Here is a 23,936-nt window from a genome sequence, read left to right on the forward strand (position 1 = left end):
TGGGGGGGGGCCCTCTCCCAGGAGACTGAAGCTGTGAAGAAATAGAGTAAGAACCCAACATGTCTGAAACAAGCAAGGAGTAGGAAGGTTCCTGAGTGGTTATCCAGTGTCCAGGCAAGGGTTGACAATTTACCTTTCATGGTCAGGCAAATAAGAGTGGTTTAGGGGGGCAGTACAGAAGGATAGGGCCATAGGCTAGATGCACAATCCTTTATTGAACCTTTATCCTCATCTCTAACCTAATATAGAGACTAGTTTCTAAACCATACATCAGAGTATACTCAGGCTGAGGTTGGGAAATACACACCATTTTGAATATATGTAGAAGAAAAATATGTCTTCGGCACTTTCCATCTCCCCATCAGGGTAGGAAAGTTCCCATGCACTATTCTCCCTCTTTTTAGGAGTATGATTTCTTTCTGAGTTCCATTTCCTATTTAGCTGCATTAACTTGAACTTAACTCTTAATGGCTAAAAACAAAACATTTCTCCCTTCTAGCTAGCATTTGCATTTTAATAGGGGCTTTCAAAAATGCCTAAACCCAAGGAATGAGTAATTTGGGAATTCCAAGCACCAGGGTAGGGCTGGTACACAGAATGGGGAGAGGGGACGTCCCTCAAATTGTGCCCTTGATACATTGGCTTTCTCTCTTTGACCATGGTTCTGGTTCTGAGACAACAGGAAGGGGCCCTCTTAAGGGGCCATGATTGGCATAAATGCCTTTTAGTGAGTTCTGGGTTCTTATTTGTGGTAGGCAGAGCCCTTGACCAGATGTGCACAGACTCACCTGTAAAACTTTGCATGATGCTTACCCACAGGCACCTTTTGGCAAAAAAGGAAAAAATGGTTTCCAAAACCATTAATAATTTGGAAAAGAGATGCTCCTTGACTCAAAAATATCTGATTTGGGGGCATCTGTCTTGTACACAAACTTGCTATAAGGAGACTGGAAAGCTAACCATGCTATGTACGTTCCTTCTTCCGGGAGTGAGGGGAATGGACTCTTAATTTTAATACTTTAGTTACCTACAATATCAGGGAATGAATAAAAGCAGCCTTCTCCCCCATATGAATCTACATAGATATTTTTTCTTTGTACCTATTCATCTTTGATGCTGTTCCCCTCATATCTGTGTGGAAACATTGTGCTCACAAATGAGTATGGGAAAGGACACCTAATCAAATTAAGGCAGTGTTAGGTATGAAAAATCTTCACAAATGGGAGTCCAGGAGGATTTGCTCCAAGAAGAGATTGGAGACCAAGTCAGACATATGATCCAGCGTGAGCTAGAAAGAGACATGTTTGGCATGGGAAATTAGCAAAGCTCAAGATGGGTGACACACATCTATAGCCAGTCATCTATGCCCACCAGACACCAGGAAGTGTTCACGTTTTCATCAAGGTGTCACTCATGCTCTTCTCTTTCTTGTCCGTATGCTGGTTCAGCCTCTTCATCTGAGGTCTTTGAGAGTTTAATATTGGCTTCCTTGATACCAGCCCTCACCCCTTCCTCAGACCACTGACAGGCTCATTTCCTTTAAACTTTCATTACATAATTTTTCTGCTTCCAGACCATCAATCCCAAACTCTCAATTTTCTATCACATCAAATATAAACTCATCTGACATACCAGACTGCATTAAGCTATCCTACTCTACTTAAAGAAATGAACTTCCCATTATTTGTGCAAGTGAAAAAGTAAAAAAACTCTGTAGCATCCACTGTATTAGTCTACTAAATAAGAGTGATTCCTGACACTCAGTTGAATGAATGAATAAATAAACGAATCAATTAATACCTTATTCTCATCTCCCATACTTAATCCATCACCACATCCTGTCAATTATAATCCTAAATATCACTTGAACCTATCCACTGCTACTTCTGCTACTACCACCCTAGACCAAACAACCATCTTCTTCATTTAAATGACTGCAATAGTCAATGGATTGGTCTTCTGGCATCTGTTCTGACTTCCCTACTATCCACTTGCTACACAGTAGCCAAAGTCATCTTTTCAAACTACAAACCTGATTATGTCACTCTTCCACTTTAATTTCTTCAGTGATTCACATTGCACTTAGAATAAACACCAAAATCCTTTGCTGACCCTTAAGATAAGCATGGTCTGGCCTCCACTGACCTCTCCAGGCTTGTCTTCCACCCCTCTAGTCATTTAAGCCACATCAACCTTCCCTCATGTCCTTCTTGCCGTGGTGCCTTTGCACCTGCTGTTCCTTTTGCCTAGAATCCTTCCAAGCTACCCCCTTCACCTATCTGGCACTTTTCAATCTGTTATGTTTACCTAAAAAACTGCCCCTAAACTCGGCAGCTTAAAACAATGAATATTTTACTCTGTCTTACAATGTTGTGGGCCAGAAATTTGGGCAGGGTTTTGAGTGATTTTTCTGTTCCTCATGGCATCAACTGAAGTCACTTGGTGGTTGGTACTAAGTTAGTGAATGGGCTAGTATAGAACTTCCCTGTCCAATTCAGTAGGCACTAGCCACATGTGGCTACTGATCACTTGAAATGTAGTTCTTCTAAGTTCTGTAAGTGTAAAACACCTACAAGATTTTGTACAGAAAAAAGAATGTAAAATATCCATTAATAATTTTATATTGATTATATGTTGAGATTATAATATTTTAGATATACTGAATTAAAGAAAACATATCATTAAAATTAATTTTTACCTATTTCTCTTTAATTTTTTATTTTTTTTATTTTTTTCTCTTTAATTTTTTAATATGGCTATTGGAAATTTTCAAATTACGTATGTGGTTGCATTAAATTTCTAGTGGATGGTGCTAATCTAGAGCAAGGGTCACCATTTTTTTCTACAAAAGGCCGATAGAAAATATTTTCAGCTTTGCAGGCCTGACAGTCCACTACTCATCTCTACCACTGTAATGAAAAAACAACCATAGACAATAATTAAACAAATGGGTATAGCTGCATTCCAATAAAACTTTATTTATAAAAATAGATGGTGGCCAGATTAGGTCTGCAGGCTATGTTTGCTAACCTCTGATCTAGAGCTTCCAAGAGTTTTTTAAGTTTATTTATTTATCTTGAGAGGTAGAGAGAAAGCATGAGCAGGGGAAGGGCAGAGAGAGTGAGAGAGAGAATCCCAAGCAGGTTCCACACTGTCAGCAAAGAGCCCAATGTGGGACCCAATCTCATGAACTGTGAGATCATGACCTGAGTCAAAATCAAGAGTTGGACACTTAACTGACTGAGCCACCCAGGCACCCCTAGAGAATCCAAGATTTTATTCATATGTCTTGTGGCATGGCAGAGATGGCTGGAAGGCAGGATTCGGCTGGCACTGTTGACCCAAACATCAATGCATGGACTCTTTGGCATGGTGGTCTTAGGGTAGTGGGACATCTTCCATGATGGAGTCTTCCAAGAAAAACAGAAGCTGCAAGGCTTTTTATGAAACATCCTTTCTGCTGTATTCTATTAGAGAAGTCTCTAAGGCCAGCCCAGGTTTAAGGAGAGATTAGACTTCACCTCTTCATGGGAGGAGTAACAAAGAATATGTGTCCATCTTTAATCTATCACATCATTCTTCAAATCTCAGTTAAGACTAGTCCTATTATAGGCATTCAAATTACCGTGAAACTCTCCTATGTGGCACTTGTCATTGTTAACAAATTTACATCACAACGCCTGGTTTAATAAATATTTGTTGAATGAATGAATGATATTAGGGCACAACTTTGCAGCCATTAACTGTACTAATAATATTGATCCCACATTTCTCCATATTGCTCTCAAGCATATCACAAGACACCCTGTCAGAGGCCCTGTTAAAATTCAGACACATTCCATTCCCAGCAATCTTATGAATTTGTAGTTCAGAAACTTTATAAAAAAGGAAATAAGCCTACCCTATTCCTCCCAGTACCTCAAAGGTGATAATAGCTGCTCTAAAATTATACCTTCAGATTCTGGTGCTCTGAGACGTAATTCATGCAGCATGTGAAACCAGAGGCAAACCAAGGCCCCAGGCAGCTTGTGATCCTCCTGGACTTCACTCACAATGCCAGTACAGCAAGCTTGGCTTGTCCAGTCACAGGATGAACTGACAGAAGGCAAAGGACCAGGCCCAGAGTACTGGACTGAGTCCGACCTAATCTTCCCTCCATGGAGGCTGCAGCATCATCTCCTGCTTTGCTTAGAGCAAGGACTCTTGTATGTGCCAGGAGGAGATAAGCATTGCCACCTTCCACACTGATCCTAGAACTTAAATTGTAGTTATATGTGTACACACTATCATTTTTTTTAGTACTGAGTGAGGGACCAAGACCCACACATCTTTACATCCCCCACAACCTGTAGAACAAGCCTGTCACTGAGTAAATTCATTAAATGTTTACATGAGAGAAGGTCTCAATGATCAAACAATTTTCCTTAGACACCAGCAAACTTAGCATTTTTCCTGATACCCTGATCACGGCTAATACTCTAGATAAAGTTGTGAAACAGGAAACAGTTTTCTTTGTTGACACCAGCTTGTACCTTGAATTCTTCTCTCACTTCCTGTGACATCATATCTGCACTCCCCAGTCTCACCCTCTAGCTAACCACCATCACCCCACCTCCCTTCATACAGCCTCTTGCCTGAAATAGATCCCATATGCTCCTTCAGATCTGAGACACCAAAGATACCTTCTTTATCCCCTCCTCTTTCTGCCCAAATACCTGAATTTCCCCCAGAGTTCTTCTAGGTGAGACTTGCTGAAACACAGTAACCTGTGCCTGCAGCTAAATCCACACTAGAACGCTGATAACCTGTTCGGGGCTGGAGTGGAGAGGAACGTTCTCTGCCTGGCACGGAAAGGGTGTTCAAGTAATATTTGTGGAATGAATAGAAGCTCGGACAGAAACTCTTCTGATAGGAAGGGCCTTTTGGCTCCTCCCACCCCGATCACAGCACCTGCCTCTCCCGTAATGTACACTCCGATCCCAGGAGCCACCTTCACACTTGGCCTTTGGGATGTGCTGCTCCCCTGCTACCTTAAGAGTGGGTAGAATCATAATCCTTTCTCCTTGCTCCCACAGCACAGCTGAAACTGGTTGGAACTTTTAAAGGAACTCTATCAGTGTTAAAAAGAACACAATGATACTGTGTGGGTTTAAACCTCAACTCTGTCATTTACTACCGGGTGGCTAGGGCAAGTTCCTTAACCTCTCAGCAGCTCCGTTTCTTCATCTGTAACTTGGGGGCAGATAATCACACTTGGCTGTGAGGAATAAAAGTGTAAATAGTCATTCAGCTGACTCTCACTCATGGTCTATGATGAGCCAGGCATATACAGTAAGGGAAAGTGGGGTGCTAGGGTAGGTGCTCTGCTTTGGTTTCTACAATGGGCCTCCAGCTACATGAGGCAAAAACCTACTATTAGATTTTTGGTCAGTTCACCTACCTACAGACCTTATTCTGCTCACCACTGACAGAAATCTCTTCTCAGAGAATCCCCCCGTAAATTCTTAGGTTCTTTCCTCTCCCATTCCCCTTTTTGCTCGCTCCCTTCAAAAGCAAGAGTATCTACTTCTCAGGCCCTCCGGAGAAAGCAATGACTTGTGGTTGTGGTTGAGAGTTTATTCCTGAGGAAACAGTGACGTTTCTGCTCTTCTTCAGAGCTGAAAACATTGAAGAAACTGGCTTCCCAACCCAAGCCTGCATCCTTACACATACGCCATGTCTAGAGTTGAGAGAAATTCTTCACATGGGGTATAGAGGATCATGTCAATCTCAAGTATTTTAGCACCATATTTTACAAGGGTCTCTGACAAACAAAATGTCCAAAGTATTGTCCAGGACAGTGTGCAATCTTCAAATTAACGTTAGTAAAGTTTACTAAAAAGACTCACTGCTGGGCCAGGATTTTGAGGAGGGATGTAATCTCTGCCCCCAAATTCTTAAAGGGCTTTCGCAGAAGTGTATTAAGGTTTCTCTGCATAGCTCCAGAGAGTGACACCAGTATCAATGAGAGGAAGTTAAGGAGAGGCAGTTTTCGCTCAGGGGAAGAGAGAATTTCCAAATAGAGAAGTTAAAATGGTATTGATTTCCTTGTCATATGCAGTGTTTCTCCCCAATATATGAATTACAGGGACCATCTGTCCAAGATTTCTTGGGCCATACTGATTCATGTAATAATTTGAATTAAAGGTGATTTGTTAAATTTATAGTGAAATATAATTTGATTTTGTGTCCCTGTTCAACACATCACCTCAAGGAAAAACAAATCTTTGGCTAGGTCAAACATGCTGATTTTTGGATTGCAAACAATGGGAGATTCCTATAGTAGATCGTAGTTCAGACTCAAAGGATTCCCAGTCCTCAGTTTCTATGACAAATAGGATGCTGGTGGTGATTTAGTATGAGGAAGTGCACAGGAATCAAACAGAGAACTCTCTAGGCTCTACCATTGAGTGGTGTCAGCTCTGGCCCAACAGATAATGCCCAAGCTCTGTAACCTATTGAAATCATTGGAAGGAAGAGACAGATTAATTGGGAGCAAGTGTGAGATTCACATACTGAACACATACTGTGTGCTTCAGCAACTGAACATATTTGCAACTCAGTGTCATAAAGCTCTACTTTTCTAAGTAGTTACCAATTCACACTAATTTTTTAAATATTAAAGAGCTCCTACAAATTAAGAAAAACTTGTAAAAAGCCCAAAGATTCAAAAGTATGTAAAAGAAATGTATGGACAGTACATGGAACAAGAAATGTTATCTCTTATACATTTGAAAAGATATTCAAACTCATAATAAAAGAAATTCATTCTAAAATTACAGTGAGGGGCGCCTGGGTGGCTCAGTTGGTTGAGCGTCCGACTTCGGCTCAGGTCATGGTCTCATGGTTTGTGGGTTCAAGTCCCACATCAGGCTCTGTGCTGATAGCTCAGAGCCTGGAGTCTGCTTCGGATTCTGTGTCTCCTCTCTCTGCCCCTGCCCCACTTGTGCTCTGTATCTCTCTGTCTCTCAAAAACAAATAAATGTAAAAAAAATTTTGTTTTAATTACAGTGAGAGGGGTGCTTGGGTGGCTCAGTCAGTTAAGTGTCCAACTCTTGGTTTTGGCTCAGGTCATGATCCCATGGTCTCATGAGTTTGAGCCCTGCATTGGACTCCATGCCAACAGTGTGGAGTCTGCTTGGGATTCTCTCTCTCCCTCTCTCTCTGCTTCTCCCCCACGTGCACTACTGTCTCTGTCTCTCTCAAAATAAATAAATAAACTTAAAAAAATTTTAATAAAAATTAAAAAAATAAAATTACAATAAGAACCACCTCACATCCATTAGGATGAATACCATAGGGAAAGAAAATAACAGATGTTGACAAACATGTGGAGAAATTGCAACTCTTGTGCACTATTGATGGGAATGTAAAAGTATGCAGCTGTTGTGGAAAACAGTATGCCAGTTCCTCAAAAATTAAAAATAGAATTACCATATGACCAGTAATTCTACTTCTGACTAGACACCCAAAAGATATGAAAGCAGGGCTGCAAAGAGATATTTGTACATCCATGTTCATAGCATTTTCACAACAGCCAAAAGGTGGAAACAACTTAAGTATCCATCAACAGATGAATGGATAAACAAAATGTGGCATATACACACAGTGGGATATTATTAAGCCTTAAAAATGAAGGAATTTCTGATACAATCAACATGGATGAACCTTGATTAAATTATGCTAAGTGACATAAGCCAGTCACAAAAAGACAAATACTGTATGATTCCACTTATATGAGGTACCTGGAGTAGTTAAATTCATGAAAACATAAGGTGGAATGGTGGTTTCCAGGGCCTGGGTGGAGGAGAGAATAGAGAGCTAGTGTTTAGTAAGTAATGAGTTTCTGTTTTGCAAGATGAAAAGAGTTCTGGAGATGGATGGTGATGATGGTTGCACAATAATGTAATTGTACTTAAAACCACTGTACACTTAAAAATGAGTAAGATGTGCTCTCTCTTTTTCTCAAAAAAAAGAGCGGGGGTGGGTGGCGCATGGGTGGCTCAGTCACTTAAGCCTCCAACTCTTGATTTCAGCTCAGGTCATGATCTCACAGTCATGAGATTGAGCCCCACAACATGCTGGGCATGGAGGCTGCTGAAGATTCTCTCTCTCCCTCTCCCTCTGCCCCTCCCCCATTTGCATGTGTGTGCTCTCTGTCAAAAAAAAATGGGTAAAATGGTAAATTTTAGGTTATGTGTATTTTACCAGAGTGAAAAATAATTTAAAAAATTTTTAATTATTATGTTTATTTATTTTGAGAGAGAGAGAGAGAGTGACAGTGTGAGTGGGGGAAGGGTAGAGAGAGGGGAGACAGAGTCCGAAGCAGGCTACAGGCTCTGAGCTATCAACACAGAGCTTGTTGCAGGGCTCGAACTCACAGTGAGATCATGACCTGAACTGAAGTTGGACACCTAACTGACTGAGCCACCCAGGCACCCCAAAAAATAATTTTTAAAAATTACAATGAGGGGCCACCTGGGTGGCTCAGTTGGTTAAGTGTCCCACTTTGACTCAGGTCATGATCTCTCGGTTTGTGGGTTTGAGCCCCACATAAGGCTCTATTCTCACAGCTTGGAGCCTGGAGCCTGCTTCAGATTCTGTGTCTCCCTCTCTCCGTGCCCCTCCCCTGCTCAAACTCTATCTCTCCCTCAAAAATAAATAAACTTTAAAAATTTTTTTAAATAATAGAAATGAAAATTACAATGAGGTGTCATCTTAACTTTCCTTATTAGTAAAGATGACAAATTAGAAAACATGTTATGTTGGCAAAAGCTATGTGAAAAGAAGCATGCTCATAGGGGACATAAACATATAATCTTAGGGGAAAACAATTTTTCAATGTTTCAAATATTAAAATTGCAATTAAATTTGACCCTTTGGTCAAGCCATTCTACCTCTAGGAAGATAGCTTACTCCCACAGTGATTTTGCATATGATCAAGGTTTTTCATTGCAGCAAAATACATCTATTGATAGAGGCTGGTAAAATAAATTATTATCACTCAATAGAATACAACAGAATATGCAACTGTTAGAATTAAGATATCCAGTACATGCTGATACAGAACAACCTCTAAGCTAGTGGCAAGTGTGCAAAATTGTGTATAAAATACTACCACTAGTGTTTAAAAATGAAATGAAAAAAGAATATGGGTCTATGTTTTCATTCTGCTTTACTTAAAATAACTGCAAGTCTAGGCAAGAAACTTAACAGATAGCAGTGGTCACTCCAGTTATGTCTGTGGAGGAAAACTAGATAGCTAGGGGACAGATTGGGAGAGAGACTTGCTGTCCACTATTTATCACCTTTAACTTTTAAATTTAGTTCCATGTGCAGGTATAATCTATTCAAAGATTTTTAACTAAAAAAAAAGAGGTTATAGTCTAGAAGGGAAGAAACATAACAGACACTTATAGCCCAAAGTTCTATGCTGAGTGCTATGGGAGCAGAGAGAAAGGGTATCTAGCATAGCCCAAATGGATCAGAGATGGCTCCTCGACAGACACCCCTAAGGAAGACATTTCTTCTATTGGATAAGAAATAGTTGTGCATCTTCTCCTGGGCATTGGTTTGTTGTATCTTAATTAGATCTGTAGATTAATTCACCAATTAGGTTTTCATTTTCACTTTGGTAAAAAGCTATAGGCCAAACCTATGACCTGAACCATGCAGGATGAGCAGATTTCTATGGTAAACATTTAGCATTGGGCTTGTACAAGGCTCCATTTTTTATTCTTGCATTTGTTTTGCTTTTCAGCTGTTTCTAATTTTGGTCATTCTCCCCTATTCTATGCTTCCCTGTAAGCCATTCTACAGCCTTTTTTGTCTAAGTTGGGGTAAATGGGTGAGTAAAGAAAGAGGGAGGGTGGAGAGGAAGAAAGAGATGAGAGTATAAAGCAATGCCTATTGTTTTCTTTGGCTCCATCATGTTCTCAAAGAGGGGTCCTTAGACCAGCAGCAGCAGCATCACCTCTGAGTTCTTTAGACATGGGTTTCACCCTGCCTACTAATTCAGAATCTCTATGGACAAGGCCCAAATAACTACTTTAACATGATCTGCTAGATGATTTTTATGCACATTAAAGTTCGAGAATCACAGGGAAACCAAAGGCAAGTTGATTGCTAAACATACTCTTTATTTGTCCCATCAAACCCATTGTATTGGTCAAGATAAGTAATGCTAATTACTCCAATAAATAATCCCCAAAATTTCATTAGCTTAACACAATAAAAGTTTATGTTTTGCTCATGCTACAGTCCAATATTGATCACTTTAGGGTGGAAAGAGCTGTTTCATTAATTTGTTCGCTAAACCAGTTCCTTTCATAGTGAGGCTTTGCCATCCTCTGGGGCCTTGGATTCTTCCTCTGGATTCTTTGCATCTAAGAAGGCAGGAGAGGGAACAAAGAGAGAGGAAGCTTTGTTGGCAGGTCTGGAAGCAACACCAGTCTTTTCTGCCTACTATTCCCCTGGCCCACCTAATTGCAGGGGAGGCTGGGGTGTAGGGCATATCTGTGGAGCCAGGAGGAAAAGGAAATAGCTTTGGTGAATACATAGCATGGTCTCTGCCACATCCGTGGGCCTATGTGAATCTCAAACTCCACATGTCATGTTTTGATTTTCAGTGTCATTTTCTAATCAAATTTTATCTTTTCTTTTTTAACTCTAGCACTATGGGACTGAGTCACACTCTCCTTGTGATGGCCCTCCTGCTCTCTGGTAAGAACCTTTGACTTTGTAAAGTCCTAGAATCCTTCTACTGTCTCCCAATGAGTTGACCATTTTGAGCCCAGGCCTGAGACTTGATGGATTTTACTTAATTTCTATACAGTACTGCACAATACCACATTAAACAACAACAACACCACACACACACACACACACACACAAACACTTTTCTGCAGAAGAAGGAAGCATCATGATTAAGAACAGGTATCTCAACCAATGGCAGGTGTAGCCTGGGATGGAGCTCCACCCCTCTGCACATCCTCCTCCTTTGCCATCTTATACCCATGGTACTGGATACACAAAGTAAGGTACACTGGCCTGTCCAGCAGCACCCAGGGAGCTATGGGAAGGCCCCTGCTCTGACACCACTGAGGCTTAACTCTTTTGTTCCACACATACTTCCTTCTGGTCTTCTCTGTCCCCATTCCTGGCATTCTCTGGCTTTTAGAAAATAGCTGATGGGCTTCTGAAAGCCTTCCATTAGGGACCACTGGTTTCCATGTTCCCTACCTTCCCTTTCCTCCTCCACTGCCTTCCCTACCAGCCCATGCCCATAGATCATAGTTGCCACTGTTTACTGGAAAGATCAAGAAGCCCAGCCCTGCTACCTACCTCAGTGACCTTCAGCTTGTTGCATCTGTGGATTCACCATGAAGTGAATGAAGCTGAGCTTCAGGGATTCTCACACTTTCCAAAGTCCCCTCTGAGCCTCCATAAGGGGCCCTAGTAGTGTGATCATGAGTCTCCTGCTTTGGTAAAATTTTCATCAATATGATATTTTAACCACAATAGTTAAGACCACTGTCTTTTTCCACTGCAGCTTTCCTCTCCATCACATTCTCCTTCTGTTGGGTGCCACTGTAGTGGCCATGGGCATTTTGTATTTGAATTCTATATTCTTTCTCTTAAAGAGAACTCCCCGTCCCTCCCCACCCCAAACAAAGATGTTTTAGAAGACTCAGGCCTCACAAAACTCAGATCTTCCCTGTTTGCTGCTCCTCTCTGAGTTTCAGTTTCTTCATCTATAAACTGGGATTGATCGAGGTTCCTGCCGCACACCCTGTGACTGGGTGCCTTTAGTTTCTCCTCTCCCGCCCCTTCCTGCTGCTCATTTTCCACACCCTCAGCACCAAGAGAGAAACCATCCCAGTTCTGATGTGGGGCAGGAAGGGAGGGTGAGCTGAGCCCAAGCGTGGCCATAACAGGAGGCAGGCTGCCCCTCAGTAACCAGCATGCTGGTGAGTTCACCTCCTCCAGAGGGCTGCACACCGGGCCCATGGCCATTGGCCTCATGCCTGCTGTCTGTGATGAGGAGTCAAGGTTCTAGGGAGAGATGCTCCCTCAGATTGATGCTAGCTGGGACAGGCCTTTTGTGATTTCTGTTTTCTACTTAGCACCTTGGAGCTTGTTGAGTCCATGAGTATGAGGTCTATAGATGTGCTAACTGACCACTTCACTGGTTTAGCCCAGAACAGAAGCTTCTACGATCCAGGGCCAATAACCTCCTAACTTTAGCTCTTGGGGAGGCATAAGGTATATGTGAGCAAGAGTAAGAGAGAAAGGGGCTAAGACAAGTCTCTGGAGAACATTATCCAGCAGGAAGCCCTTCCCATTCTACTTCCTATTTTATTTACTTGACAAATACTTAGATGTAGCACTTACTTTGTGCCAGGTACTGTTATAAGCATTTTATAAATAATAACTCATTTGAACATCACAATAATTTGCTGCTTTAGGTCTTATTTTGATTCACCATTTTATAGATGTAGAAAAGAGCCCAGAGAGGTTAAGTAATTTGTCTAAGACCAACATAGGTATAAGTGGCAGAGCTTAGATTCATACCCCACAGTGTAGATTCAGCATCTATTCACTTAACCTTGACATTATGCTTCCTCTCCAAACTGTTGCTCATGAACTGTTCATAAGTGGTAGGATTTGTTCCTTGAAGATACAAACAACTTTGTTGGGTAAGGTCACTTATGTCTCAGCCAAGGTCACAAGATCCCCACCAGCACATCCTCCACCTTCCCTATAGCCAACACCTCAGCTGTCTCTAATGCTTGGGCCCCCCACCCTTCTCATTACAGTGGCCAGCCCAGCTCTTATGACGTGGGGGAAAAATGAAGAAAAATGGCTTAGAAACAATTTTTTAGAAAAATCTGAACTGAGATACCATTTTCCCCTAAACTTTCTGATTCTGCACACTGAAAGTGAGAATAAAGCTGAGAAACCCTATCAAAACTGAGTCCAGATGTCACTTTTGCCCTTGTTTTAACTTTGAAACTGCCTGGACACTTCTTAACCTCAGAAAAGAGAATTACCAGTATTGAAACCTTAAAAATAACCCCCCAAATGGTAACTGCTTAAGTTTTATGGCATTAAAAGTATAAAAAAAAAATAAAAAATAAAAGTATAAGCTATATATTTGGCAATAAAAATTGCAATATTGGGATAGGAAAATGGTGATACCGGATTAGAATTAGAATGTAGCATTGTCAATGCTTCACATGCTATTAAAAACAACAAAAAGAAGAACAACAACAAAACAGATATCATTCTTTTTTAAAGAAGGGGAAGAATCAACTGAATTTTATCTGTCTTTCTTCTCAGGACTCATCTCTGCTTACTGAGTTGGTGAGCATTGACCCGGCCACAGGCAGGGATCCAAGGGAAGAAAGGAGATGCAGTTGGCCCAGTTAATCTGCAGCAAAAATGCAGGGTTGAATGATTTATTTGATGGCAGAGATAAAGCAGTGCAGCAAAATAATTTTGTGTTTCCTCTCCCCCATATCTTTTGTGTCTTCCCCTAGTTGTGGAAATTAGACATTATAGTGGCCACCTCTGCCCTTCAGATGAAAACTGGATGAGAGTTTAAGACTGAAAAGGGAAGGAGGGCCTTGCAGAATTAGGTTACAATTTGTGCTTTGTATTTATAAAGCTAAGGGAATTTCTAGGTGCCACTTGGAGAGACACATTTAACTGTCAAGTTCTGTTTGCTGCTGTCCCAGCGCCTCTGTAACTCTTTAAAGCTGGAGCCAGAGTGGTATTTGGAAAATCAGTAGCTCACACATCAGAAGGAAATTTCTTTCTTGTTTGACTTTTGTTGATGGCTCTCTTATTGTCTGGTAGTGCTTCCCATTTCTTTTGATCAATACCTCTGGCTCAATGAATGTACCCGGAGTATAACTGAAAGTCTTTTTTCACTTTAAAATTTACATAAAATTGGGTCAAACCCTTATTCCACATCTTATGGAAAGGTCCACTGTTTTCCCCCAGATTTTTGCAGGTTCCCAGCGGATGGTTGCATGGAGATTATGTTTATATATGTGGTTACTTTCACTCCTATTTTCTGCTACTGTTGATAGTGGTCACTAAAATCACTACCTAGAGGTGAGCAGATACTTCAGACTTAATTGCAAAATTCCCAAAGAATTGTCATGAAGCCTAATAGTTGTCCTATTGGGGTCATTCCCTGTTAAGCTACTGTTTCAGGGTCTTTTGAAATACATTCATGCAACCCAGTAGGTAGTATCTTATCCCAAAAGTAATTCATCATTTTAGTAGAGTGTTTAGTAAGTTCCAAAGAGTATGGGCTGGGGGGCGCCTGGGTGGCTCAGTTCATTGGTCTTCCAACTCTTGATTTCAGCTCAGGTCATGATCCCAGGGTCATGGAATCAAGCCTCATATTGGGCTCTGAGCTGAGTGTGGGTCCTGCTTAGGATTCTCTCTCTCTCCCTCTCTCTTTGTCTCTCTTTCTCTCTCTCTCTCTTGCTCTCTCTCTCTCTCTCTCTCTCTCTCCTCTCCTTCTGCCTCTCTCCCCCACTCACTCTCTCTCTCTTTAAAGTGAAAAAAGGGGCACCTGGATGGCTCAGTTGGTTAAGTGTCCAACTTCAGCTCAGGTCATGATCTCACAGCTTGTGGGTTTGAGCCCCGTGTTGGGCTCTGTGCTAACACCTCAGAGCCTGGAGCCTGCTTCAGATTCTGTGTCTCCCTCTCTCTCTGCCCCTCCCCTGCTCACACTCTGTGAAAAATAAAGAGTATGGGCTGTCAGCCATGATAATTTAGTGGGAGATGGTCACTGAATAGGATAAGTGTAGGGTTGTTTAGAAGCAAGAATAAAACTGGGAAAAGAGAATTTCTCTAGGTGTGGATTTATTTTCATTTATCTTGCTTGGTACTTACAATGCGTTTTTGATCTGAGGACCCATGTGCTCAATTTGAATAGGGAACACAGAGGCTTCAATGGTAGACAGACTCCTTCAGAAAGGAGTTAAAAGTTTGAGATATTATGGCTTATTTTTACTTTGTGAGAGATCTTAATACCATTTTCAGAATATGTAACTCTGAATTTTGGCCCCCATGGGACTGTTGTAATTTATGGAAACAAAAACAAACACTTAGTAGACCTTACTATATAAGCAACATTTTACTTCTAGAGCCAATCTATTCAACAGAAGTGACCCCCTCTTATATTGTCAGGCCATAGGGCCAAGTTCCAGGGCCATAGTTTCAAAGGTATAAAAACACTTTTAACACCCTCTAAGAATATTTACCCATTCTTGGTTTCATTTTCACTTTCTTTAATTCCTTCTTCTTATATATGTGTCTATTAAAAAGCATTCAACTCCTTTCCCCATTTAAAAATCACTTTTCTGGTATTTACTATAAAGCAACAGATAAGACAGTAAAAACAGTTACATACAGTTATGATCACAATATATATAAGAATCTCTCACATTTACTCAATATTGTTTCATACATACTTTCTAAAGTTTCTAAATTATTTTCATTTTCATAATTTTTGAAATTGCATTAATCCATTGAATTGGAGTTAAAATTTAGTGTGTGTGTGTGTGTGTGTGTGTGTGTGTGTTACTCATTTAGAAGTTATGACCTCACTGTCTTCTTTGGTTGCTAAGGACATTTCAATCTAATTGTCATTTAGGTTTTCTTTCTTCAGTTTTTAAAGAATGAGTTTATAAGTTTGAAAAAATATTTTATGCTTTAAGTTTAGCAGTTTAACCACAACATTTCTAGGTGTGAACTTATTTTCATTTATCTTACTTGATACTTAGAATGTATTTTAAATCGGAGGACCCAAGTTCTTCTCAACTTGAATATTCACAATCTTTATCTCTTCAACTATTGTTTACGTACCATTCCTCCATTCTCTCTTCTTTGAGAAACTCTAGAGCTTCTCACACTAACTGTTCATGATTCAATCTGTTCTTCCACATTTTTACTTCTTTCTCTTTCTGTACAGCATGCTAACCAAGGGTCAGGTAGATCAGCACAGCCAGGAGGTCTTCTCATTGTTGAGGGAGCCCATAACAAAAGTCTCCAACAGTGTTTTGGACCCTGAGGTTGGGGTGGGGAAGAAAGATGAAGGGAAGTGCTTGGGTTGGACATACTGAGTCAGTATGAAGAAAGGTGTCTTCAAGGCTCTTCCTCTTCCCCAACATTAGGAAACCTCAGGAAAGGCTTCTGAAGGCCTCTGCTCAAGAACTCAAAGGAATCTAGGAATGAAGGTGTCCAGGCTATTAATGTAAATTTTTGAATGAGCATGACTGGCCACAGATCTTGAGTTTTGACTACAGTTCCTATCAGAGATTGCTGTGCATGGGCTGTGCACTAAGTCTGGTGTGGGAAGGACAGTTCTTCCCCATGAAGCCTTCTAGGTAAAACCTTTGTAATTCTTTAGGATGAGGACTTAAAAAAATCACACATAGGTTTTTAAACTAGGAGATGGATTCCTCAGAAGAGACAGACAATAACCAACATACCACATCATGTCAGGGCATGATAACTACTCTGATAAAAAATAAGTCAGTATAAGGAATAGGGAGTGGCAAGGATGCTATCTTCAATAGAATGGTCAGAGAAATCTCCCTAGGTGGTAGCATTTTATGGGAGACTTAATGAAGTGAAGAAATAACTATGAGACTGTATGGAGGAAGAGCCTTCTAGGCAGAGGGATCAATACGAGAAAAGGCCTTGAGATAGAGTGTGCCTACCTTTGGAGGAATAGCAAGGGAGCCAGTGTGGCTAGAGCTGAGTAAGTGAGAGAAAGAGGTTTGAAAGGTACCAAGGGCCAGATTATATGAGACCTTATAGACCATGGGATGGATTTTGGATTTAGTTCTCAGGGTGATGTGAAAGGATATCGATTTAATTTTCAGTGTTGTAGGAAGTCATCAGAGACTTCTGAACAGAAGAATTATATTATCTGAGATACACTTTTTTTTAAATTTTTTAACGTTTATTTATTCTTGAGACAGAGAGAGACAGAGCATGAACAGGGGAGGGACAGAGAAAGAGGGAGACACAGAATCTGAAACAGGCTCCAGGCTCTGAGCTGTCAGCACAGAGCCTGACGCGGGGCTCGAACTCATGGTCCGTGAGATCATGACCTGAGCCGAAGTCGGACGCTTAACCGACCAAGCCACCCAGGCGCCCCTGAGATACACTTTTAAAGGATTATTTGGGCTTAAATAACTAGATGTTGGGGCAAGGATGAAAGTGGGGAGATCAATTAGGAGGCAATTGCAATTATCCCAGTGGAGATGGAATGGAGGCTTGGCCTAGGGGAGTATCTGCAAACTCAGTGAGTAATGTTACAATTCAAAATCTATCTCAGTGAGGCAGAAGAATTGATGGAGTGGTGGTAGTAGAAGGAATGAAGTGAAAAGACAGGAAGTGGTGATAATAAGGTGAGGTGCTTGATATTGAGAGCTTTTAGGAGATATTGAGGTAGAATTTTGGTCTGGGGTCTGGTCCAGGGAGGAGATGGCTGGGGTTGCGTGAACAACAACACCATTGGACAGAAAGAGGACAAGAAAGTGGGAGGCCCGACACTGTGTTCATGAAGCTGAAATCACCTAGACAGGGGCAGTGAAGGAGAAGATAGGAGAAGATAACTATAGCAAGCCGGATGCTCAGATCTTCAGTGAAAAAGGGGCACTTAGGAAGAAGACAGGTAACAGCAGCCATGAGGGGTCATGGATGGTATATTCTGATGGCTTGTACTTCAAAGGAGCTGGGGTTTTTTAATGTATAATGATGTGTTTTCCATTGTACATTATACAATGCTTCATATATTTTAGTAGATAATATTTTATAAAACATATAACATATTTTTATAACTTTATAAAACATATAGATATTATGTTATATATATATGTATATATATGGTATATAGGAACCATTCAATGAGGTAGAGGACAAGAACATTTACAGGGGAGGAAGAGAGTATCTGTTGCTATATAAATAGCAGTATTCAGCAGGTAGTTGAATATGGATATCTGGAACTCTAGTAAAAGTGACTGGCTGAAGAAAAGCATCTATGAATTATTAGCTTATACTTGACAGGGCAATAGAGAAGAAAAGAATCCAGGGGGGTAGAGAAGAAAAAACATAGAGAGTAGAGAGTAAGGAGAAGATCAAGAACAGGTGCTTGAGATAATCAGCATTTAAAGAGTGATCATAGAAAACTGACCAGGAGGTCAGAGAATGGGAAAGATGAGAGTTTCCAGAAGGAGATATGGTCAACACAGTGACATTCAACAGCGTGGTCATATAACATGAGGTCTGAAAGAGCTCTGAATTTGGCATTGGTGGGAAATCACTGACAACCTCTGTGAGGAAAGTTTTGGCAGAGAGGTGGGGGACAGAGCCTGGGGGTGGAGGCAGCAATTGCTGCTTACTCTTTCAGAGAGTTTGACTATAAGAGAAAAAGAAACTAAAAGCAGTAGCGAAGGAAACTGCTGAAGTAACTGCTATGAGGGAGAGAAAGTAGGGTAATCAGCCCAGAGAACAAATTAAGTGAGACGGGAGACTACAGATTTGTAATGTCATCAGTCTGAATAATTGAGTAATTTCCCTGGTACTGCTTAATTATTTAGTTGTAAGAACAGGTATGTAGATCAAAAATTAAATGTTCTTAGGATGAATTCTGTACAGCGGGGCAAGTTTATTGGCAAAAGAATGATTGGAAAGATATACTATCATCTAATATGATAGCCGCTAGCCATATACGGCTATTTATATTTAAATTAATTAAAATTAGGGACACCTGGGTGGCTCAGTCAGCTAAGCATCCGACTCTTGATTTTGGGTCAGATCATGATCCCAGTGTCATGGGATCAAGCCCCACGTCAGGCTCTGCACTGCGTAGTAGGAGACTGCTTGAGATTCTCTCTCTCTCCCTCCACCTCTCTCCCCTGCTCCACATGAGCTCCTCTTTCTCTCTAAAATAATAATAAAAAATACTAAATTAATTAAAATTAAATAAGATTAAAAATTCATTTTCTCAGTCACACTAGCTACATATCAAGTGCTCAATGGCTATAGTGGCTGGTGACTGTCACGTTGGTCAGCACAAATATAGAACATTTCTATCATTGTAGAGAGGTCTTTGGTAAGCACCACACTACAGGGTCTAAACTGGATAGAGCTGAGGTCTTGATGAAGTCAGAGAACAAACTTAGGTGGAGTAGTCAGGAGCAAATGTTGGAGGAAGATATATTGTGGACAGAGATAATTACATTGAGGTTTAGGATTCTAGAAGCAGAGATGTTCTTGGTGAAAAGGTTCAGGGTTATGTCATGGGAGAGGTGCTGCTGAAATAGCCTGTGGATGAAGATTTTTGAAGTGGAAAAGACCAAAGAAACTTGAAGCAAGGTTGTTGGTGAACTTATCCATACTGAAATCATTCAAATTGATAGTAATAACTGGTTGGAAAGAAGGATCTTGCATCTACTGCCAAAATCCTCAGTGAGCAAAGAAGTAATGACAAGTGATTAGTAGTAACAGCAGTGAGAGAGGTGAACACCTCAAAAGGGGAAGGGTGTTCCTCAAGGTCCTCTCGAGGTGTGCTAAAACAAGCAGTAGCTGGGGACAAAGGGTGGCCTTCAGGTAGGCCAGATTCCAATGAAAGCACAACCTTGGGGGAAATATTTGATGAAGAGATTGAAGATGTAGAGGAGTTTATTACAATGGAATGAGATTTCCAGGGGGCTTGGTAAAGCTTTGGAGGAAGTTTAGTAAAAGAAGAAAAATTTATGAGTATAAATAAGTATAGTAACATGAGAAGAAGATGGACCTTGAATGTATAAGACATGCATTTGGGGTAGTGGCCTGGAAAGACTAAAGTCCCAGGTGTGGTCGGAGACCTCACAAGGTCATAACACTACAGTTTTGTGTAACTTTTAAACATTATATTGTTAAGAAAGTCCTCAAGTATCCTCTGAAACAAACTTCTCTACTTGATCAGGGAGGTGTCTAGATGGATTCTTGTGTGCGTAGCTCCTGACATCATCATAGCAATTAGTGATAACTAGACCCAGACCTTTTCTGTTACCTAGATGCTGGTCAAGGGAGAGAATCTCAATGCTTAACCACCAGTGGAGTCTCAATGAGTCCAGTAACTGGGTGACCTAAGGTGTGGAGTCATAACAGGGGAGGCCTAAAGCCACTTAGGAAAAATAGACCTTGAGCTAAATGTTCCCCACATTGTCAGAGAGGGAATTAGCTGTGTAGCTCTGAGTGATGTCATGTAAGCCAGTGGTTGGTGAGGAACTTGGAATGTAAATTGTGAAATACTTTCAGTTCCACTCAAGATGGGCCTCAGAGTGATTTCTACCCTAGAGTGAGGGGAAAGGGAGGAGGGACAAATAGGAATAAATTGTTCCTATCACTATCTTCTTTGTTCTACTCCAAAGACAGAGGTAGAGATCCTCTCTTGCAGCTTCTCAAACTGAGCTCTTGTTAAAATGAAGATTCTGACTCAGTAGGTCTGGTGGTGGGGGTGGGGCAGAGATTTCACATTTCTGTCCAGTCCCCTAGTGATGCCCATGCCTTTCACTTTTGATTGGTAGTTGAGGATTGGGGCAGTCAGATGGGTGGAAGGAAAAGCCCTTATAATCTTTGGGAGGAGGGGTGTGGGACCTGAGTCAGAGAATTTAGACTGATCTGTGAGTGGAAAGAGTGAGTAGGAAGGAGAGAGAGGTTCTGCAGAGAAACAGTCATAGACAAAGAAGACAAAAAGAAGAAGCCAAAGTTGAAGTCATTTCCAAGCCCAGAAGACACAGTTGACCACTAAGCAATAATTTAATGTTGACCATTAACTGGTAGAATTTTCAACTATGAGTTTGGTTTCGCCTTTACGTCATCTGCCCTATATATATATATATATATATATATATATATATATATATATATATAGTAAATTAGTGATAAAACCAGAATGAGTTTCCCCAGAGATATAGCTACTAGAAGCTTTTACAGCAGGTGGCACTCTTACATTATCATTCAGAGTTTAGCAAAGATGTAGCAGGAGCCCTCGGATTGCCTTGTAAGGCAATTGCTGTAAATTGTAAGTAAATCTTCCTTAGGTTCCCCTTTCACAGTTCCAGGTACTCAGGTAAATTTTCTCACCACCCTCCAATATGGGAACACATCCCATACAGATGTTGCATTTTATACTTGCCAAGTGTTTTACAGGGTTCTAGTGAGCACAATGCAACAGTCAGTGATTTGAACTTGTGCTAACTCTCAAGAGTGCCCAGAGTCCTCTTCCCTTAGAGCGCAAGACCACCCAACCCTCTTGATTATGTGTTCTCACTGGGCCACACTTTGAATAGTTCAATTTTGCCAAGTGCATGTCACTGTTATATGTCCTACTCCCTCTTAGAAGAGGAACCCACTGATCAAATCAATTCAATTTCTCCCACCACCCTCAAAGAACACCTCAAATGAAACTCCTCTCATCTCTCTCACCAACCTGCTCTCCTTTCCAGCTTAATGTCAACATCTCTTCACTGAAGTCTTGAATGATGAAGCTTTATTTCAAAACCCACCCTAACATTCTCCCCAGGGTGGTATTTAACTTCGTATTAACTAAGAAACAGCATTTCATTTCCCACTAACCCTACACTTCTCACCCACTACTACTTAATTTCTTGGCCAACTCATACGTAATTCTGTGACTCAGAACAAGTCCTACAAAAACCCTATAATCAATCACATTTAAGGAGTTAGGTGGCCCACATCCCTTCCACACTTCACTATGTGCTTAGGGGTGAAAGCCTTTATCTGAACTTTCCCAGCATGTCCTCCAGGGGTTGTAAAAATTTCCAGTGGCAACGCATATGGGGAAGAGCAAGTTTCTCGTACCTGGGGTTTCCCCAGTACTCCAAAGGCACATCCTCACCTTCTCATCTATGATTCATTTCCAGGATTTTATTCATGTACCTTAAATGGTTTTTGACCACCACAAACCCAAAACAACCATCATATTGGCACAGTTCTCCTTCTGATCCCTGAAAGAGCTTAGGGAGGTCACTGAAAACAGAGGCTTTGGTTGACCGTGTCATTTCCAAACTGCTTTATATCCTTGGGCGAGCTGGCCATGGAAAGCAGTATTCATGAGGGAAGCTCTACAAAGGGAACTGTTTGAATTTCAGAGATATTACTCAATGTAATACCCAACTATCAAGGCATAATGAAAGGGAGGGAGTATCAAATTTGTTGCCATTATCAGAAATCTTTCAACTATAGCAGGCCAAGGGATAAGCGGATAGGGAAGGGAAGGGAGAACTTTTGGTGATGGCATAGAAGTAATGGACCTTGTAACAGCTACAATGAAGAGAATCAATATTCAGGTTACAGGAAGGTTAATAGATGGGTGAATGTAAATGTATTATCTAACTCTGCTGGTTTTCCCTGTCTTGGGATTTAAATTCACAGAACCATAGTACTTGAAAGATTCTTGGAACACTTAGTCCACCCCTTCATTAAACTGATAAGGAAAGTGCATTTCATAGTGGTTGCAGTTTGCACAAAGCCCACTTTAGTTAGCAGTGGAGTGAGAGAGAACAAAGGTCCCATTCTCCAGATGCCAGTATATTGCACATTCCAGAGTTTAATATCTAGTTCTTTAGTATCTGTACTGGTAAGATAGCATCTGGGTATTGTATAAAGATAAATGGAGTTGTTTTTTCTTTTTCCTTCTTGCTTCACCTTCTCCAATCTCCACCTTTCCGTTTTTAGGTGTTTCTTCCATGAAGAGTCAAGCATATTTCAACAAGACTGGAGAACTGCCATGCCATTTTACAAACTCTCAAAACATAAGCCTGGATGAGCTGGTAGTATTTTGGCAGGACCAGGATAAGCTGGTTCTGTATGAGATATTCAGAGGCAAAGAGAACCCTCAAAATGTTCATCTCAAATATAAGGGCCGTACAAGCTTTGACAAGGACAACTGGACCCTGAGACTCCACAATGTTCAGATCAAGGACAAGGGCACATATCACTGTTTCATTCATTATAAAGGGCCCAAAGGACTAGTTCCCATGCACCAAATGAGTTCTGACCTATCAGTGCTTGGTATGTAATCAAGGGCATGTTCAGATCCCTGACCTTCTCAGATGAGACTGCAATGAACAGAGAAATGTTGCAGGGGGTAGGGTTGGGGAGGTGGGAGGGGTGGGGGTGGTACCTGGAGAGAGAAGGCAGGGGCCAGCCATTTCTGGGAAGTCCATTTGAAGGGAAGGCAAGGTTTGGTAATAGGGAACTGAAAGTCCTTGTACTTTTTATAGATTGCTTCTGAAGGATCACCAAGAATCTGTTTTGGGGGCAAAATAGAGCTAACTGAACAAAGTTAATGTGGCCAAGGGAAAACCATGGGTAATTTGGCCATTACTAAGTTTACAAAGCTATATAGGCCTCAGATTTCTTTTATGTTCATTTTTTCCTTTGGTCCAAGATTTCTCACCAACTAAATCTTTGCCTAGAGCAACTAGCAAAGGTAATAGCTGATTGATCTGGGTTTTTTCTTCAACCACCTGGAGGTCACTTATGAGTTGTTTGCTGACCAACCAAGAGCCTGGTTGACGAAGGGAAATAACCCAGAACACATAATCCCCAAAAGTGACAATTCAGCTCCTCTTTTTTTCCAGGCCTTGAAAAGTCTACATATCACTACAGTTTTTTTTTATTATAATACAGTAAAATTAATTATTTTATTTTGATGCATAGCTCTGTTGATTTTGACATATGTATAGATTTATGTAACCACCACTACAAATAGGATATAAAACATTTTTGTCACCCTAAAAATTTTTCCTCATGCTGTATCACTTTATTATCATATCCTCTCCATATGCATA

At 40.9% G+C, this 23,936-nt stretch overlaps 1 protein-coding gene across 4 annotated transcripts in view; it reads left to right on the top strand.

The window, feature by feature from the left end:
* The window catches only part of CD86 (CD86 molecule), an 86,332-nt gene that overhangs the window by 44,872 nt on the left and 17,524 nt on the right, over positions 1-23,936 (top strand). For all 4 annotated transcript variants that reach the window (XM_040484675.1, XM_040484673.1, XM_040484672.1 and 1 more), the window contains exons 2-3: positions 10,712-10,761; positions 22,819-23,154. In XM_040484675.1, coding sequence (XP_040340609.1) covers positions 10,716-10,761; positions 22,819-23,154 — 382 coding nt within the window. In that variant the 5' untranslated portion in view covers positions 10,712-10,715. The remainder of the gene's footprint in view (positions 1-10,711; positions 10,762-22,818; positions 23,155-23,936) is intronic.

Source organism: Herpailurus yagouaroundi, unplaced genomic scaffold (genome assembly GCF_014898765.1).
Source record: "Herpailurus yagouaroundi ecotype Mexico unplaced genomic scaffold, PumYag 162, whole genome shotgun sequence".
Taxonomy (NCBI): Eukaryota; Metazoa; Chordata; class Mammalia; order Carnivora; family Felidae; genus Herpailurus; species Herpailurus yagouaroundi.